This window comes from Camellia sinensis, chromosome 7 (assembly GCF_055761805.1).
Source record: "Camellia sinensis isolate YWXY chromosome 7, ASM5576180v1, whole genome shotgun sequence".
NCBI lineage: Eukaryota > Viridiplantae > Streptophyta > Magnoliopsida > Ericales > Theaceae > Camellia > Camellia sinensis.
Window position 1 is genome coordinate 17746499 of NC_138967.1, and position 21761 is coordinate 17768259.

At 35.4% G+C, this 21761-nt stretch overlaps 1 protein-coding gene across 2 annotated transcripts; it reads left to right on the plus strand.

Moving 5' to 3' along the window:
- The first annotated feature begins 1563 nt into the window (after positions 1-1563).
- On the plus strand, positions 1564-7031 carry LOC114283060 (receptor-like protein EIX2). Of its 2 annotated transcripts, XR_003636463.2 has the most exons (3): positions 1585-4884; positions 5088-5281; positions 6706-7031. XR_003636463.2 is itself a non-coding variant. In XM_028225887.2 (2 exons), the coding sequence occupies exons 1-2, from the start codon at positions 1672-1674 to the stop codon at positions 5100-5102; spliced, it is 3228 nt and encodes a 1075-aa protein (XP_028081688.2). In that variant the 5' UTR covers positions 1564-1671; the 3' UTR covers positions 5103-5479. The 2 variants fall into 2 exon arrangements, 1 of the variants encoding a protein (XP_028081688.2); XM_028225887.2 differs by lacking the exon at positions 6706-7031 and having other exon boundaries at positions 1564-4884; positions 5088-5479.
- The last annotated feature ends 14730 nt before the right edge of the window (positions 7032-21761 follow it).

Here is a 21761-nt window from a genome sequence, read left to right on the forward strand (position 1 = left end):
TAAAAATGGATGAGAACTATGAGTTTAAATTTAAACTACTATTTTATAAAATAAAATTTATTATTTTATTTATTTGTCAATACCCAATAAAATTAATTTTTTATACAAATTATTTTAACTATAAAATTTATGTGGTAAACGGTTCAAATAAAATCAAGTTATATTAACCCATACGAAATGGCGAAGAAAAGAATAGTAGTAAAAAAAAAAAAATTAATTGAAGAGAAATTACATTAGTTTGAAGTTTCTATATTTTGTGCATTAATTGAAGAGAATAGTAATAAAAAAAATTAAATTAAATTAAAAATTAAAAGCCACTAAAAAAAAATTATAAAATTATATAAAAAGTCAAAAATTCCTTCTATTCTCTTTATTTTTTGTGTATTTTTTTTTTAAAAAATTAAAAAGTTATTCTCAAACACTTTAATTTTTTTCACCTCATATTAACTAAAAAACCACTAAAAGAGTCACCTCTCCCAAACTAATTCTAAAGTTAAGAGTTCTATTTTCAATTGTTATGCCAGATAGTTCAACAACGAAAAAAATTTAAAAGAATTACATATCAGTGAAATAGTAAAAAAATATTAAGTTATAATTTAATTATAATTCATTGTAATGTTTATAACTACGTATTGGAATTATTATTTTAATTGTAATAAAAAAATAAATGTTAATTCCACCTTATGTAGTGCTTATAACTTATTATGTTTTTCTTAAAAGTGATTTAATTATAATATTTGTTACCCGTAATAATTTACTATACTCTTATATAGACCACAATGTATACGCTATAGTTATTAAATTATTATGGAACAAATAACTACATTTTAAAAGTGCGCTTTATAATCTTATATATACTTTTATTATTGACCAATGATGTTTTGTGTCACTAATAACGTGTTATTATCGTTAAAGTGACTTGAGTGTAAGTTTTCAAAAGAAATTGTAAATCAGTGATTTATCAATTTTAATAATTAAAGTTATAAATTTTTTTGATGAATTTATAAATATTTTATAAAAATATCACTGATTTGTAATTTTTTTTATCTTAAAAAAATTTACTTTTGTTTCTTTAGATTTTATATATTGATTTATTTATTATTATTTAAAGTGTGGTATAGCTGCAATCAACAAACTCCACCATAGGGTGTAATGGCATCTTAGTTTCGTCTGTTTGGTTTGATTTTCATAATTTATTTTTAAAATTTTATTTTAAAAAAATTAAAAATTAATTTAGTATAAAAATATATATATATATATATATATATATATAATTTTACCTTTTTGAAAGGAAGAATAATTTTTAAAAATTAAAAAAAAAATTAATATTTATTTTTATCAAACTAATTTCTATTTAAAAAAAAAATTGAGAAAATATTTTCAAAAAATTAAACCAAACTGTTATTTATGCATAATGATATCTTTCAAAATTATCAACCCGACAAACAAATGTACCAACAATAAAAGACTTCTCAAGAAAACAATAAAAGACAAAAATAACATTATACATAAACAAAATTTAGGTTTGAAGTGGATATACATCAAAAGTTACGATTACTATCTAATTTAGTTATGATATCTGTATATATATTGCCATATTTGTTATGTTCTTATAAGCAAACAAACACTTGGCAACTGTTAAGGTTTGCATGATCATTCCATTCATTCACTATGAATAGATCAATGTTCCTAATTGGGTTTCTCACCATAGCAGCCATTGATTTTAGTTGCTGCAATGGAAACCATGATGCTGTGATGTGCCGGGAGGGCGAGAAACGAGTTCTTTTAAAGTTCAAGAAAGATGTAGACGATCCTTCAAACCGTCTCTCTTCTTGGGGGGAAGTGGTCGGAGATGATTGCTGTAGGTGGGAAGGAGTTGTTTGCGACAACTTCACTGGCCATGTCATTGAACTCAGCCTTGGATATTCTGATAAGTGGAGGGGGTTGAGTGGTAATATAAATCCTTGTTTGCGAACATTGAAGCATCTCAGGTACTTGGATCTGAGTGGAAATGATTTCGCAGGTTTACCATTCCCATCATTCATTGCTTCTATGACACAACTGCGATATATAGACTTGTCTAATACAGGATTTGTGGGAACAATTCCTCATGAGCTTGGAAATCTGTCGAGTTTACGCTCTCTAAGCCTCAAAACTCATTATTATGGCCTGATGAACATCAAGAACCTGGAGTGGCTTGCTCGTCTTTCCTACTTGGAACATCTTGACTTAAGTGGCGTGGTCATTGCCAAGGAACTCAACTGGCTACAGGTAATTAACAACCTTCCTTTCTTGGTAGAGTTACACTTGCTTAGATGTGAACTTGATCACTTTCCCCCTCTTCTCAGTGCTATTAATTTTACATCTCTTGCGGTCCTAGATCTCTCCGGTAACTATTTTAGCTCTCTCATACCTGGGTGGATCTTTAGCCTAGGTAGCCTTGTTTCTCTTCATCTAAGCGATTGCAATTTTATGGGCCAAATGCCTGAAGGTTCTTGGAACTTGACTTCTCTTCAGACACTTGATGTTTCTCATAATTACAAACTCGATTCTACTTTACCGAATTCATTGTTTAGTACTACAAATAGCCTCGTCCGTCTTAGCCTTGCACACAGTGGATTTCATGGTCCACTTCCTACACTAGTCCCGAACATGACCAATTTGTCTCATCTTGATCTATCTTCAAATAATCTTGATTCTACCATACCTAGTTGGTTGTATAGCTTTAGTCATCTTGAGTTCCTCGACTTGGCCTACAATAGGTTGGAAGGTGGAATATCGAACGAGATTGGGAACCTAACTTCTGCCATCTTCCTCAACCTATCACAAAACAACCTTGAGGGAAGTCTACCGAATTCCATTGGAAACCTAGTTTCTCTACACAGCCTCGACCTATCCTATAATGGACTTGAGGAAAGCCTACCGAGATCGTTAGGTAATCTTTGCAACTTGATAAGTATTGATCTGTCACATAACAAATTTAGCGGAGAATTATTCACTCTCTCGTCTAAATGCACTGCAATACATGCTTTGGAGCATATGCGCCTAGATGATAATCAACTTTCCGGTCATATTCCTGATCAAATTGGACAATTTGAAAATTTGTCTTCTCTTTTGCTCAGTGGTAATTTGCTTTATGGTCCTATTCCGGAAACTCTAGGAAGATTGACTTCCTTATATGAATTGTCATTGGAGGAAAATCAATTAAATGGAACTCTTCCACAAAGTCTTGGACACCTTTCAAAGTTACAACAACTTGATGTGTCTAATAATTTGTTGCATGGCACTGTATCAGACGTTCACTTCACAAATCTTGCAAATCTGAAGGAATTTCATGCTTCTGGAAATCGGTTGACTTTAAAAGTGAGTCCTGACTGGATCCCTCCCTTTCAACTTTTAGAAATAGAACTTGGATCATGGCATTTAGGTCCAAAGTTTCCTATATGGCTCCAATCACAAAAGAATCTTGAGACTATTGATTTATCCTACACTGGAATATCAGATGAGATTCCAACTTGGTTTTGGAACTCATCTTTCTCGGTAGGCAGGCTAAATCTCTCCCACAACCATATCCATGGCCAGATTTCATATATTCCTAGCAATATCAAAAGGGCTTTCTTAAGCTCCAACAATTTGAATGGTACATTACCCCGTGTTTCTTCAGACTTGATTGAGCTTGATCTTTCCAAAAATTCATTTTCTGGAGAGATCTCCCACTTGCTATGTGACAGGAAAAATGAAGCTAAATATCTGGCAGTTCTGCTACTCAAAGAAAACTTTTTATCCGGAGAAATTCCTAATTGCTGGATGGCTTGGCAATCAATGACAGTCATAGATATGGGAAACAACAATCTGACGGGAAACATCCCAAGCTCCATGGGGCATTTAGGCAGTCTGCAATCATTACACCTGCGAAACAACCATCTCTCTGGAGAAATTTCTTCATCTCTTCAAAACTGCACAAAATTAGTGGTGGTTGATCTCAGTGAGAATGAGTTTATTGGAAGCATACCGACGTGGATGGGGGAAAGGCTTTTGCATTTGATGGTTCTCATCCTCAGGTCAAATAAGTTAGATGGTGTGATACCTCAAGCATTTTGTCGTATCTCATCTCTTACAATCTTGGATCTTGCAAACAACAATTTGTCCGGAGCAATGCCATGGTGCATCAACAATATCACTGCCATGACAATGAAGCGAAACTTCAGTGGTGATGCTACCTATCAAGTTTCATGTAGGATAAACAATAATAAAGCTATATGTGACTACATAGATTTCTTGGAGAATGCATATTTGGTGACAAAAGGAAGCAACAATCGATATGACAAGATTCTTACTCTTGTGACTAGCATAGACTTTTCAAACAACAATATATCTGGCAATATTCCTGAGGATCTAACTAGTCTACTGGGACTGCTTTCATTGAATCTGTCCGGAAATCATTTAATCGGTGAGATTCCAAAGAAGATAGGTGACATGGGGTCGTTGGAATCTCTTGATTTATCCAGAAACCAACTTGGTGGTGAAATTCCTCCAAGTATGTCAGGTTTGACTTTTTTGAGCTACTTGAATTTGTCTTACAATAACTTGTCAGGTAAAATTCCATTGAGTACCCAACTCCAAAGCTTCAATGCTTCTAGTTTTATCGGCAACAGGCTTTGTGGACTACCACTTACAAAGAAGTGCAGTGTTGATGATGTGAGAAATGTAGTTCATAATGAAGGTGTTGGATCTGAAGTGGATTGGTTTTATTTGTCGATGGCTTTTGGATTTGCTGCAGGTTTTTGGGGTGTATGTATTCCTATATTGTTGATTAAGTCATGGAGATATGCCTATTTCCGATTTTTGAATAATGTTTGGACAAGACTCTATGTTTATATACAGGTAAATTCCATTATGTTTAAATTTCTCATGATTATATAATAGAAGCTTACCTATGGTACCAAAACTTCTTGTCAATATGATTCAATAATGTTCTCAATTTTAGCCATCTTCCTTTAAAGTATTAACAAAAAGTTCAGATTTCTCCAAAGATGGAAGGTTTGACTTTTTTGAGCTACTTGAATTTTTCTTATATTAACTTGTAGGTAAAATTTCATTGAGCACTCAACTCCAAAGCTTCAATGCTTCTAGTTTTCTTGCCAATAAGCTTTGTGGACTTCCACTTACAAAGAATTGCAATGTTGATGGCGAAACACCTAATTTGTGAAAGGAAAGAGATAATGAAGGTGCTGGATCTGAAGTGGATTGGTTTTATTTGTCTATGGCTTTTGGATTTGCGGTAGGTTTTTGGGGCATCTCTATTCCTATATTGTTCATTAAGTTATGGAGACATGCCTGTTTTTGATTTCTGGATAATGCCTGGACAATACTTTATGTTTATATACAGATAAATGTGATGAGGTTTTAAAAGTCATGTGGAAGTCTCCTACTTGTGTCTCCTTAATACTATAAATAAATGTATCTTTCGTGTGATAAATTCTGTTATGTTTAAATTTCTCATGATCATATAATATATGCTTACCTATCGTGCCAAAAGTTTGTCAATATGATTCAATAATGTTCTCTATTTTAGCCATCTTATTTTAAGTAAGACTAAATTATACTGATAGTCCTTATATTTTAATTATTGTGTCATTTTGGTCATTGTAATTTTAATTGGCTCAATTTTAGTTTTAAATTTATGAATTTATCTTAATTTGGTCCAATTGATTAGAATTATTAATATTTTCTTATGAAAAAACTCAAATAAGTGGCATGTGACATACTTTTAAGAGTGAAATTATAAATTTTCCCAACTTAGTAGGTTAACATCAACCAGCTCAACAATCATTTTTCGTCAAAAATCCTAACGACTTTATCAATTGGATCATATTGACACAAAATCTAAAATTAAGAGTCAAAATTAAGTCAACTGAAAGTATAGAGACCAAAATAATACAATGAATAAAATGTAGAGACTACCAATATAATTTACCTATTAAATTACTAACAAACTGTTCAAATATCCCTTAGTAAGTAAATTACAACCTCAGTGCTTCATAGTTGGCAACTTGGCAAGTATGGCATGTCCAATATGTATTATTATATAATATAAGTAAAAATATTGTAATCTTTTTTAGACTGAAAATCTCAATTTATTTTTCTTATATTTTTTGAATTTTATATCACTTAAAATACATATATCATTTTGTGATTAGTCCAAAATCTAATTTACATAAATTAAGTTAATTTTTATAGGGCATTCCGTCCAACAGTCCAAATTAAAATTTCTTTTGTTCAAAGGTCGTGCATTTAAATATCATGTCCATAAGGACATACTTTTATAAAAGGACCAAATTACCCTTTTTATAATCACGCGCCTATGGGTTTTTTTTTTTTTTTTTTTTTTTCTATTTTATAAAAATGTTTAAGAGCTCTAAATTCTGAGCTCTAAGGGAGCTCTAACAAGTGGGCCTCACCTACTAATGTGATGTTTTGACTTTTTTCTTTTATTTTCTTAATGAATTGGCTTTAAACCTCATTTCTAGAACTCTCTATTATTGTTTTTTTTATTTGATTTCACGTCTTTTATCTGTTCAAAATAAACCATCTAGTACTCTCTCTCTAAAACCCCCAAATCACCCACATCCTGTACTCTCTCTGTCTCTAAAATCCCTATTTCTCTCTCTCTCTCTCTCTCTCTCTCTCTCTTCGTGACTGTAGTGGCCATCGACTACAAGGAAGTGACGGCGAGTTCAATAGCCCATCGTCGGTGAGTTCAAGTCTCGAGGTCTGAGCTTTGGCATGGCTGTCGAAGGAACCCTAGTTTTTAGCTAGCAAGATCTTTCTCTCTATCACAAGCCAAGCTGGTGATGGCAGATATCGTCTGATCGATGATGTCGGGGAGCAAGAGGAGTTGGATTCGGTGGCAGTGGCATCGCCGGAATTTGAACAAATAGATGTAAATTTAAACAGATAAAAATATTGGACAAATAAATATGAATTTGAACAAATAATCAACAAAAAGTCAAATAGATTAAAAATAAAATCCAAGGGTAAAATTAGAAACAAAATATCTTCTAAAACTTCTCACCAGATTACTTCACAAAGTGTAGATTTCTCACTAATAAAATATATTTACTGGACCTTATGCCTTACGTCCTCATTAGATTAGATTTATCACTAATTTTCTCATTTTTATATCTTTTAATCATTACCAATATTTATTTCCTTAAATTTTGTGATTTCAAAACATGCAATGACATTATTACTATTTTAGTTTCAATGGTTATGGTATGAAATCTATATCTATATTTATATTTCTATCTATACTGTTATATAGATAAAAATGTTGTTGGGTTTCTAATCTCAATATTTTATAATTTTAAATTAATAAAATATAAAACACACGTATCATAAAATCATTGATCATTTCACTTTAATTATAATTATTGACATTTTAATTATTATGATAATATATTTTAAATTCTGTAATTATCACTTTTTTTTAGATGGTACAATTATTGTGATGACCCAATTTTTTTTTTTAAAATAAAAAATTAGTCAGTGCATAAATTAATGGGCAAATTACATATACACCCCTCGAGGTTTGGCTAAATTACAGATACCCCCCTGAGGTTTCGGAAATTACATCCCGCCCCCTGAGGTTTGTATTTTCATAACAATTTGCCCCCTGAGGTTTATATTTCATAACAAATTACTCCCTAATTTCTTATGCAAATATAGCATTCAGGGGGGAATTCGTAATTTCTCAAACCTCAGGGGGGCATCTGTAATTTAGCCAAACCTCGAGGGGTGTATATGTAATTTGCCCTAAATTAATTGAACAATATTTGGATTGAACTGCTGCGTAAAATTCTATACGAAAATAGTCCGGTTTTATTTTTTTTTTTAAAAAGTTCCCAATCTCAGAAAATTATAAATTTTTTATATGTTGTTCAGATATAAGTCTAGCACGTTGGGTAAACATTTCAGAATTAATCGATGAGTATTTATTTTATGAAAATTCGGGGACTGATCGATGTTCGGTCTAGTGTACAACAAAATTTGATATATAATTGGGTGATGTTTGGTATATGAGTGAGAATTTAATTCAAGACGCATTACTTGGATTTAATTTAATTTGAATTTATTTAATTACTCATGTTTAACTGTTTGGTCTTTTTTAATTATGTGATTGGTATTGATCACCATGGGAGTTGTTATTATTTATTATATATGATTATAGTATATTTTTGAAAGTTGAATTTATGGTGTATGTCGAACGGTGCGAAATTATATATTTTTGTAGTGAAAGAAAATGAGTATATATTTTGTAGTGAGCAAAATATTATGTTGTGAGAAAAAAAAATTATCATTTTATAATTTATGTTACAAAATTTTAAAGGTATTATTGTCATATATTTTGTATTAATTTGTATGATGTGTAAGTTGATGAGCATCTATAGGGAAGTGAACCCACATGGGGGTTGTCCCCCACGCCCCTTCCCATCAGACTTCTTCCTTTCTTTTTTTATTTTATTTTATTTTTTGGTTAAAGGAAAATTCTCTCACTCTCCCGCAAGTCCAAGACAGCATCCCTTACAGAGATCACCAAGGTGTCCTGTTATCCGTTCAAAGTAAAGATATTATAACCTAGGAACTTGCCCCGACCTTCCAAGACAAACTCCACTTAAGTTAGGACTTGCGCAGCGAGGGAGCATTGGGCCTATACCAAGTGCTGTGGTAGCAACAACTTAAAGCTAACCTTCTAACCAACTGCGCTATACTTAGGAGATTGGCCCAAGGGGTTTCGAACTTGAGACCTAGGGTCTTAACCCCTAGGCCTTTACCAAGTTGTCAAACACCCTTGGGTTACTTCTTCCTTTCACTTAATTTCTTTCTCTATTTCTTTTCCTTTGCTTTCTTTTGAGCAAAGCGCTCTCTCTCTCTCTCTCTCTCTCTCTCTCTCTCTCTCTCTCTCTCTCTCTCTCTCTCTCTCTCTCTCTCTCTCTCTCTCTCTCCTCTATTGTTAGTTTAACATTTGAGCTTCAAATGAGAGTCTTTAGAGTGAGATTTTGTAAAAACTTTGTAAATAAAAGTTAGAGAGCTCGTCGTGATCTTCGCAATGGTGGTCTCGGATTCTTGATCGAGCGAGCTTTGCATTTTTGAATTTGTATTTTTTCATATTTTGAGGTAGGGACTGTCTTCATATTATTACTTTAAAGTTATGTTAGGGATATTTTGAGAAAATATATCATTATAGGAGGTATTGCATTATATATTTCTCAGATTTTTGTTTGATTAATTTTTAGAAGAAAATTATGTTGAAATGTTAAGAATATTGTGGTATTTTGAACTTGATTTGGGAAAATCATCTTGTGCTGATAATTTTTGCTAAAAATCTGAAATTAAACTTTAATAGTTGTACGAGTTGTATCTACATCATATTATGATTAGAAAATTTATTTTGAGAAATATAAAGTTGAATTTTTTTTTTCATCTTTGATTTTGAAATTTATTTTTAAGAAAAATAAATTAATGTTGATGAGTATTGTGTAAATTGTTAAGTCGGAATTATAACGTTATTTTGGGATTAAAAACTCTAAAAGTGTTATTCGTGATATTTTATGGAAGGTGATATGTTGATGATTAAGTTGTGTTCATTTTTGTGAAAATAAAAATGTAAAATGTGGACTTTCGAACTCACAACCTTGAAAATATTACTCTTGGGCATATTTCATAATTTTATATGTAAAAATCATGTTGAGTAGGTAATTTTAGAAAAAGTTGTGAAATTGTTATTGGTAGAGAATTTGGGAAAAAAATTAACTTTTTAAGTAGCTTGGCATGAAAATATGGTTATGTTGAAATATGGTTATGTTTGAGAGATGAGGTATGTGAAGTTATGTTTGGTATTATTAATTTGAATGTTTTTTTGAATATAATGAACTTACTAATTTGATGGATTAAATTAGTTTGGTTAATATTTTATATCGTTTATGATTAAAAGTGTGTTATTGAGATTATACCATAACTTTTAATAGAGTAGGGTGGGAATGGTTATATTCGATAAATATGAGATTTGGTGAAAATCATATTGGTTATCTTGGTTGAGGTGAAACAAAATTGATCGAAAGTTTTGTGTAAGTCAAAACAATTGGGAAATTGATTAATAGTTTTAATAATTGGTGTATGCTAATATGTTGTTTTTGAACATCAAATTCATATATGAGATATTTGAATTGTAAATTGAGGATTTGATTGGAAATCAGTTATGAAACTTTTGAAATGTCGAGTATTGGTTACTCCTTTGAAATGTTGAGTTTAAAGGAAAGTTATATAAGTCTTGAAAATTTGTTTTTAATAACTGTGGAATATGGATTGTTTCCAAATGTTAGGAATCATGAGAGAATTCCAAGTTATGGTTGCATGTTGGATTATATATCCATGTGTTATCCTTTTAATTCATACATTAGAGATAACTATTTTGGCTTTCGGTAGAGAATTACCATGTTTGTTTTTAATGAGGGATTTCTTAGAAGGATAAGAGATGTTGAAACTTTGAAAGTTTGATACATATAGTATGTTTTAGATTTGTCTTGAAATGACTAAATTGGAAATGTTGATTAACATGTGAAGACTATATGAATGTAGATATTGTTGTATTATCTCTTGGCATTGTATTATGATATTACATTGATAGAGATATGGAATTTGATCACAATGGAGCATTGTGTGGTGGAATTAAAATTGGAACCATTCTAATGCATTGTTACATATTGGATTACCATTTCATTTCATTATTATCATGAATTTTGAATTGCAATTGAAAACTATTGTTTTGTGAGAGGAATTGTTTTTCTAAAACAAGATTATTTTGATTTGTTTTGGGTAAATAGGTTGGTAAGTACAGGTAGGGGGTGTAATTTGATATTGGTTGAGTTGGCCTGAGTGTCCATTGTGAAAGATCGAAAACACGCGCGGATGAGGTACCATGTGCTTTCCGGTAAGAGACCGGTAAAATGGGGATTTGATAGTGCTCGATATGCCTACTTGCAGACACCAGCTTAGGGATTACATAAGTCGTATTTACCACCTTGAAGATATATTGAAATTGTTGGATTAATGTGTTTTCAAATTGGCATTGTGCACAAGATTTTCAAAAGATGTGAAAAATGTTTCAAGCATGACATGGTATATGCATTCATCTCATAAGACTATATAAAATGTATTTGATGCTTTGTTAGATGTCATTATGAATAGTTTAACTATTTGATTCAATTGACAATGGGGTAATTGAATAAATTGAAAAGAATGTCCTGTTGCTATTGAAATGTGTTTATTTATTTAAGTTAACTAATTGTGGTTAATTAAATAAATTAGATTTAAGAGATTATGTAATAAAATCATATGGTTTTGACATGATATGATTTTACGTATATGTATGAGTATCTTTGTAGCCGCACATCTTCTAATGTTATAATATGAGATTGTTTGGCGAGCTAGTAGCTACCCATCCCCTACCTGTACATGTGTACAGGGAGTGTTTTCAGATTTGACGATCAAATAACTTGGCATGGTTATAAAGTGGTGATTAGCCATAGTGCTTTTTAATTGTTTCTTGGCTGAGTTCTATGCTTTGTAAAGGGCAACGCTCTCTTATTTATTGTAAGCCTCAGGAAATTTCATTTATTTGTATGTAAATGTCTTTGTTGTATAACGAGAGAGAATATGTGTATTTAATTATTCATCATTTCATCAAAGGATGACTTGTCATTTGTAAATGGGCTTAATTAATGAATATTGATAATGTTATCCGAGTAATAAAATACGGGGCATGATAGTTATCATCTTTCAAATTCTTAAATGTATGATTCTCTTATAATATTGATATGGAAAATAAATCAAAATTTTAAATGATAAAAACAATTCAACACTACTTCATAATTTTAAATTAATAATAAAAAAATACTACTTTGGTTTATTTACGATAATAGTAAAAGATGGATCGATGTTAATTTTCAAATTTTATTAAGCAAAGTTTCATTTATTTGGTTCAAAGTTTACATTTAATTATTTTTTAAATTCTTCTATAATTTATTTATTTTTAAATCTAAGAAATATATTTAACATAAAATTAATGCCACATCTAGCCATATATCTAATTAGAAAATTTGAAAATCTTTTAAATGGAAAATCCAAAACATAATCCCCCATTTCATTTGAAGTTTGAAATTTTGGGATATTAAAAAAATAAAAAATGAAATTTAGTAATGCTATGGTGACCATATTTGATAGTATCTAATGTGACATTTTAAAGATAACAATTAAATGTATCATGTAACGCCTATTGAATAATGTGATTAGTGTTATGTAATGTGTTACAATATATGGCACTAAAATCTAGTATCAAAATATGATCACATAATATTATTCATTTTAATAATCTACATAAAAAATATTATTTGAAGTATGAGTGTAGCTCGATTTTTTCGCGCCCCCTTTCGGAAGTCGAAATAAGCCATACAGTTCGGACTCCCGTGGTTCTAAATCTAATCTCACAAGTGTAATGTGAAATAGATAAACACCAAAGAGTGTATATCCGACAAATCTTTTAGAAAATCAATTTTTAATCAAATTGCAAAAAATAGACTGGTTTGCCAAATACAGAATTGCCACCTAAATATTTTTTGAAAAATTTAGGAAACCCATGACTCTTGTTAAAGGCCACGTGTCCATCATCACCAAGATTGTCTCGGCTCAGAAACTTGGGTACGAGAGGGGAAGGTCATGAATGCATTGGAGCACCCTCGCTTGCCCGATCAAAGACCGGCCTCTATTAATCATGATATGAATCTTATGTACATTATATGCTCTTATTCCGATTTATTAGGCTAGCATTACTATGTGATGCGCACACGCACAAGTATAGACTAACTTTGCAAGAATTGGAATGCTTCGAGTCATGTTCGTTTTGAAAATTGTTTCGAAATATGTACTACTTGAAAAAGTGATCGCATATAAACATTACTCAAATTATTCCAATTCAAGTAACAAGCATTCATTCACAGGCATTCAAGCAGTTATATTAATTAAGCAATTAGGCTCATGGCAAGCATGCTAGACATGGCAACACTCACACGCATGCGATATGCTAAAACAAGTAAAAGGCTCACTTAGTACTCCAAGCCAAAAGAGAAATTAGTTAGAAAAATGCATGATTCTTAACTATGCAATATGACTAAATGCAACACATGCGATATGCAATTAATAGACTCGACTACTAATATGGCATATGAAACAATTTGACAGCATGCAGTTTAAGCATGTATTCAAAGAAGTATTAAACTAACAATGCAAGTTAGAACGATGAACCAAACCTCAGTACATACAATACAAATGGATGCAAACATAAAGTATGCTAAACAAAACATGATGTCCCTAATCTAACCATTGTAAGCAGTTAAATAAAATGGAGAAAAACATGGGGTTGGAAGACATACACATTATTACAATATTTCGCTCTCACAAAGGAGAGTCCGAATGAATAAGTTAGCTAATTAACTAAGCTAATTAAAGCTAAGCTAATTGTTACAAAATAAATTAAATCAGCTAAACTACTTAACTAATTATTAGAAACCAAATTAATTAACTAATCTAGCTAACCAAATTACAACACTTTACAAAATTAACTAGCTACAACTAATTAATTACAACAAATATTTAATCTAAATATTTAAACTTAAACAAGCTCGGAATGCGAGGAATGCTCATTCACGTACTCAGTTTCCACCTGATAAGCTACTGTTTTGCTCCTGGAGAGCCTCTGTTACACAATAGAACACTAACACTGTTGCCTATTTCCAGAATAACTCTGTTTTGCCTCACAAACACACTGCTGAATTTTGCATTAGCGGGCGGCCAGCTAGTGATGAGGGTTGCCGGCCACCAGTGATAGCTGGCCGGCCATCAATGGTGGTCTGCTGGCCACCTGCCACCAATGGAAAGTGGCCTCCCGGCCACTGCTGCCCAGTTCATCTTGCTGCAACAGAGGACAAATAGAGTATGCACAAAGTGTTTTCAAGGGTTTGTTTGCACAACTCACCCATTCTTTTCATGAGCAAATCAAAGGAGTAATGAACTTGGTTCACAAACCACCAACTCAAGCAATTTCATTGCATGATGGCCTATGAACCGAAGTGTGCAATTTCTATAAATACAACAAAATAAGATTCTAACCTCCTCCCTTTCATGAAAGAATCAAGGGAAGTGGTGACCTTGGAAACTTGAATCATTTCATCATTAATGAGTATGAAATGGCCCAAGCTTCCACATGTTCAATTAACGTCCAATTGAACACAACACATTTTATTATCATATACCATTTTTAGTCCCAAGTTTTAATTATTTCCTTTTAATTACCTTTCAATTCTGTAATTCAATTGAGTCCAATAGTGAGTTTAAGTCCTCTAAATGGAAAGAGGCCTCAAACTACAAGTTGTTTTAGGCATGAAAGAGACATCATAACGTTGATAATGAATCCCAAAGGGATTAAACCATTAAGCATGACACCTCAATCTCATGCTTTAAACAAACAAGTTGTTTGAACAACTTTTAAAGCAAAAAAAAAAAAAAAAAGCCAAGAAAGGAGAAAATTTGTAGAGATGATTAAGTGTGATCACAAGTATGGAAAACCATAAATAAATGCAATCAACTCAAACAATATGGTGTCTAAGGCCTAGAACACCAAACTCATGAGGACAATTACACTACAAGCATGCAAAACAAAGCTCAAATGGAACTATCAACCAAAAATAGTGCTAAAATAGTCTAAAATAAGTCCTAAAATATGCTAGAATTAAGACAAAAATAGCTAGATTAATATGCTAAAACATGGCACAACCTAGGCTAGTAAGCAAGACATAAGGATGGGAGGCTAACCCCTCCAAATTTGGACTTCAAAACATGATTTTGGCTACTAAAAAAGCTCTGAAAATCGGTGTTTAAAAGCTCAGAAAAATATAATGCAAGGGTGGGAAACATAAGGGAAAAGGCCCTCAAAGCAAGGTATAAAGAAGGGTGGAACACCCATCAACCTTCAATGGCCTTAAAACCGAAGTTTCATCCCAAAGATACAGAAGTTTTACAGCCCAAAAATAGTTGGAAAATTGCAAGAAAAAGAGTAGACAAAGCAAGCTAATAGACAAAGCCTTATACCTTTGAAGAGGAAATCAATTCCAAGCAACAAAACTAAGCAAACAACACCCTCAAGAGCTTCAACAAGGCTCTAGGATACCTCAACTCAAATACGGAGAGATTTGGTTAAGGGTGTATCGGCAAAGGTTAAGGATTTATAGGCAAAAGTGTAGGAATTTGCTAGAGAGAGAGAGAGAGAATTGTAGAGAGAGAGGAAAAATTTTGTTCTAAAATGTTTCCAACCTTAAAACATGAGGGGAAGGCCCTCTATATATAGAAGAAAATATGAATTCTCCTCAAGAGCATCCAGCCCTACACATGGGCAAAGATGCATGCATCTGTGCAAACAGCTGGTACAACTGTCACAAAATATCTGCAAAAGAAATTGGTGGCCGGCAAACCACACCAGTGGCCGACAGCCAAGAACTGATGGCCGGCAGCCAAAAAAGGTGGCAGCAGGCCACCAGAAGCTGCAGGCTTGAAGAACCAAGGCTTGGTCCAAGAGTGAAGGCAACAGGGGTACAGGGTTTGAAAGACTCAACATTGTGGTATTCCGCTGAGGACTTCGAGCACTTGATGAGCATATAAACTCATCATCGGGTGTGCATTCAATGACATCCAAGTCGTAAGGGCCGTCAGAAATGGGGTGTCTACAGTTGCCCCTCTTTGACAGAACTCAGAGTCATGAAATGATGTAAGTGAATCTCAAAGCCCAAAGACAACCCATTTTGACAAGGCCGTAAGACTTGGACAAACAATCTAGACAGAAAATGAATAGTTGTGCCTGTAGGCTGCCTACGTATCCCTTTTGTAAGGATTTAAACCAGCGTAGTTTTGGGACAAGATGCAAATGATATGCACAATACAACCTTAAAGGCTGGATTCACATATTACATGAAGTTGGCAATTTTGAAAACTCATGATCATGAAAGATAATGCAATAAGCAATAACAAATGCGATAAGTAAGATAAGAAAATAATAACATATGAATGAGCAACTTCAAACAAACCAACACAGGTTTCATGCAAAAAGAACATAAAACACGCTCTGACCATGCCAAAACACAAGATGAGGAAAGAAAACACCGCTCAGAGTTGCGTTTCACTCATCTTGAGAAACTGGGAACAAAATCGCTTGGGGTCACATTTCACATGCCATGAGAAACTGAAGAACGAAAACTGCTCGGGATCGCGTTTCACGCGTCCAAAGAAAAAGAGGAATATAAACTACTCAGGGTCGTGTTTCACACATCCTAAGAAATAAGAAAGACCGCTCGAGCTCAGACTTCACGCATCCCAAGAAATAAGAAAATTGCTCGGGCTCGTGTTTCATGTGTCCCGAGATAAAACCCACCCAGCGCCGCACTTCATGCGTCCTGAGAAACAAAAAAATTGCTCAGACTCACATTTCACGTGTCTCGAGATGAAACTTGCCCAGGGTCTCGCGTCACGCGTCCTGAGAAACAAGAAAAACCACTCAGGGTCATGCTTCGCATGTCCTAAGATGAAACCTGCCCAGGGTCGTGCTTCGCGCGTCCTGAGATACAAGAGAAACTGCTCGGAGTCGCACTTCGTACGTCTTGAGAAGAAGCCCGCCTAGGGTCGCGCTTCATGCGTCCTGAGATACAAGAGAAACCGCTCAAAGTAGTACTTCACACATCCCGAGATGAAACCTGCCTAGGGCCGCGCTTTGCGCGTCCTAAGATACAAGCAAAAGTGCTCGGAGTAGCGCTTCGCAAGTCCTGAAATGAAACTCGCCCAGGGTCGCACTTCGAGCGTCCTGAGATACAAGAGAAACCGCTTGGGGTCGCACTTCACATGGCCTGAGAGAAAACACGCTCAAGGCTGCGCGTCACGTGTCCTGAGAAACAAGAAAAATAGCTCGGGGTTGCGCTTCACACGTGTCGAGATAAAACACGAAAGAGGGGTGTGTGATAGATGCACAAAGTAATCAAGTGCGATAGATGCACAAAGTGAACAAGTGCGATAGATGCACAAAGTAATCAAGTACGATAGATGCCCAAAGTGAACAAGTGCAATAGATGCACAAAGTATATTCGATGTCAGATAGACAATCAGCATAACATGGTAATTGAAAGCATGTTCTATGCAAGAAACCAAAAAAAAAAAAACATATTCTATGCATGAAATAAGATCAAAAGCATATTCAATGATTGAATCATAACTAATGCAAAACGCGCATACATCATACGTATATGTGAAATGCATATTCTATGCAACAAAAGAGAACGAAAAGAGAACGAAGGCATAAAACGAATAGAAGCGACATTCGATGGCACCTTCCGATTTACCTCTCGGAGGAATTGCAATACGATTAAAAAGGACACACCTCGTTCATCTTGACAAATGATGAACCTTGTGTGCCAAAACACAGTTTTAAGCTTCCTTTGAAGTAATTCGAACCCAATCAATGAACCTTCCTTACGTATATGTGAACCTTCCTTACATTACGTGAAGTTGGCTATTTTGAAAACTCATGATCATGTAAGATGATGCAATAAGCAATAACAAATGCGATAAGCAAGATAAAAAAATAATAACATACGAATGAGCAACTTCAAGCAAACCAACACAGGTTTCATGGAAAAAGAACATAAAACACGCTCTGACCACGCCAAAACACAAGATGAGGAAAGAAAACACCGCTTAGAGTTGCATTTCACTCATCTTGAGAAACTGAGAACAAAATCGCTTGGGGTCGCATTTCACATGCCATGAGAAACTGAAGAACGAAAACTGCTCGGGATCGCGTTTCACGCGTCCTGAGAAAAAGAGGAATATAAACAGCTCAGGGTCGTGTTTCACACATCTTGAGAAATAATAAAGACCGCTCAAGCTCAGACTTCATGCATCCCGAGAAATAAGAAAACTGCTCGGGCTCGTGTTTCATGTGTCCCGAGATAAAACCCACCCAGCGCCGTGCTTCATGCGTCCTGAAAAACAAGAAAAATTGCTCGGACTCACATTTCACGTGTCTCGAGATGAAACCTGCCAAGGGTCGCGCGTCACGTGTCCTGAGAAACAAGAAAAACCACTCAGGGTCATGCTTCGCATGGCCTAAGATGAAACCTGCCCAGGGTCGTGCTTCCCGCGTCTTGAGATACAAGAGAAACCGTTCGGAGTCGCGCTTCGCATGTCCTGAGATGAAGCCCACCCAAGGTCGCGCTTCATGCGTCCTGAGATACAAGAGAAACTGCTCGAAGTCGCACCTCACACATCCCGAGATGAAACTTGCCCAGGGCCGCACTTTGCGCGTCTTGAGATACAAGAGAAAGTGCTCGGAGTAGCGCTTCGCACGTCCTGAAATGAAACTCGCCCAGGGCCGCACTTCGAGTGTCCTGAGATACAAGAGAAACCGCTCGGGGTTGCACTTCACATGTCCCGAGATAAAACATGCTCAGGGCTGCACGTTACGTGTCCTGAGAAACAAGAAAAATAGCTCGGGGTTGCGCATCGCACGTGTCGAGATAAAACACAAAAGAAGGGTGTGTGATAGATGCACAAAGTAATCAAGTGCGATAGATGGACAAAGTGAACAAGTGCGATAGATGCCCAAAGTGAACAAGCGCAATAGATGCACAAAGTATATTCGATGTCAGATAGACAATCAACATAACATGGTAATTGAAAGCATGTTCTATGCAAGAAACCAAAAAAAAAAACATATTCTATGCATGAAATAAGAACAAAAGCATACTCTATGCTTAAATCATAACTAATGCAAAACGCGCATACATCATACGTATATGTGAAATGCATATTCTATGCAACAAAAGAGAACGAAAAGAGAACGAAGGCATAAAACGAATAGAAGCGACATTCGATGGCACCTTCCGATTTACCTCTCGGAGGAATTGCAATACGTTTAAAAAGGATATACCTCGTTTATCTTGACAAATGATGAACCTTGTGTGCCAAAACACAGTTTTAAGCTTCCTTTGAAGTAATTCGAACCCAATCAATGAACCTTCCTTACATTACGTGAAGTTGGCTATTTTGAAAACTCATGATTATGTAAGATGATGCAATAAGCAATAACAAATGCGATAAGCAAGAAAAAAAAATAATAACATACGAATGAGCAACTTCAAGCAAACCAACACAGGTTTTATGCAAAAAGAACATAAAACACACTCTGACCACGCCAAAACACAAGATGAGGAAAGAAAACACTGCTCAGAGTTGCGTTTCACTCATCTTGAGAAACTGAGAACAAAACCGCTTGGGGTCGCATTTCACATGCCATGAGAAACTGAAGAACGAAAACTGCTCGGGATCGCGTTTCACGCTGTAGACACCCCATTTTTGACCGACCTTAAGACTTAGACGTCACCAATTGAGCGCTTGGTGATGTTGCATAACGTGCTCGTTCAGAAGTTTCAGAGTCGCGGCCGTGAGCCCTGCCTCCGGACTTCCGAACCCTCTTCTGTGCCTTGCCTCGGTTTGCGAACCAGACTCGATTTTCTCTGTTTCTCTTCCTGAGGGGAGGGAGAGGTCCTGTAGACCATCTCTCAGTGGCCGTGGGCTACATTTTGTGGTTGTAGGCCATTTTTCCCATTTCGGAGCCCGGTTCCCGGTTTTCGGGACCGTTGGCCGTGTGCCTCGGTTCGGGACCGCTTAACCATCTCCGTTTGCTCTAAATTTTGGCATACATCTTATTTACTCCCTTTCAAGGGACACTGGGGTCTGAGAAACCCACTTCGTGGCCGAACGCCACTTTCGGTGCTTAACAGCCCATTTTCGGGACCTCAAACTGCATGTTTTGGCCCCCAAGCATTCGTTTTGCATCGGTTTCCGTTCATTTTTGGCAGGTGCCTCAGTTTCATCACCAGGAAGGTCACTGGAGGGTGGGAGGCCAGAAATTATCTTAGCAACCAGTTATATTCCATTTTCGCACTCCGACACCCGTTTTTCTCACTTCCGAGCCAATGTTGAACACCTTGAAGCCATTTTCTTCAACCCCAAACCACATATTTGTGATGTACACACATGGGAGGACCCTAAAAGTTGGTGGCTGGCCAGAAAATCCATTTGAACCTTTTGAACCCCTCTTAAAAGTGGCTTGTTCTCTCTCCTGTTTTAGAGTTTCCAAATTCGAACCACAGGGCTGTGAAGAGGAGAGCTGGGAGGCCACCTTTTTGTGGTGGCCGCCCACTAAAGCAACTTGGCCTTTTTGACCCTTGGCCGGCCGGCTAGGGGAGGTGGCCGGCCGGCCACCTGCAAGTCCAAAAGATGGCCGACCATGATCCTCTCAATTAGCACTTTACAGCTGTATAGCTGTTTCCCCCAGAAAATATCTCAATCTGGGGGATATTTTGTGGGGGAAAGCCTTGGTCCTTTTACCCCACCCTTTCCTTCCATGCTCCCCCTCCTTTTGGTCCTTATAACCAGCTGCAAGCATTGGTATTAGAGGTTAGAAAAAATCATCTTCAAGCTTGGTATACAAAATCCTCCTCCATCTCTCTCATTTCCTTGAAAATCTCCAAGTCCAACACCACCATTTCTTCTACACCACCAAACCCCACCCTTCCATCCTCCATTCCAGAAGTTTGAAGGTGTTCTCCAAGGCTTAAGGGTTCTGCAAACTCAAGCCAAGAAGCATCCAAGACTTGTCTTCAAAGGTAAGTCCTATTTCCCCTCTTTTGAGCTTAATTTTGCAACATTTCTTAGCCATGCATGCTTATTGTTTTGAGCTCCGGCCCTAACTGAAAGTGGCCTTATTTTGAGCTCATTTTCATGTTTCATTAAGGGCTCAACCCTGTTTGAGCCCCCCATCTTGCACTTGCTTCAAAATCTTTCTTGAATGCTATTTTCTTGCATGCTTTGGCAGCCCATTATGCTTCCATTTTTGGGCGTTTTACAGAACTAAAAATAGGCTTATTTTGAGCCCCTCTTCAACATTGAAGAAGGGCTCAACACTGTTTGGGACCTCCATGTGCCACTTCATGTTATATCCCCTCTTTGGTCCCCATTTTTACATGATTTACTAGCCTATTGTGCTTTTGTTTTTGGTCATTTTACAGAGCTAGAAATAGTCTTATTTTGGCCCATTATTCAGGTTTCATTAAGGGTCTTTGGCTGTTTGATGAATATTTTGTATACTTTGTGTTATAGCAACTTTTGAGCCTCATTTTGCATTGCATTTCTAGAATGTTTGTATACTGTTTTGGGGTTTTTACAGTTCTGTAAATATGCATATTTTTGGTCCCTCTTCAATGTTGTAGACGGGAATTTTTCAGTTTGGGCTTTTCATATACCACTTGCCTCTTTGGCCACCTTTTGGCCCTTTTTCTTGCATAAGAGCTTAGCCATATCTATGTTTGTTTTTAGGGTTTTTACAGTTCTGTAAAGTGGCTTATTTTTGGTCCCTCTTCAATGTTGTTGAAGGGCCCTAACCTATTTGGAGTTAGCAGCTGTGAGTTGCTTCATAATCTCATGTTTAGAGCCATTTTTGCATGCCATTGTTGCCCTATCTTTGCTTGCTGTTTGGCCATGATTTGAACTGTAAAAATGCTTATTTTGAGGCTTCCTTGCTTCTGTCTTTTCATTCCATGTATCAA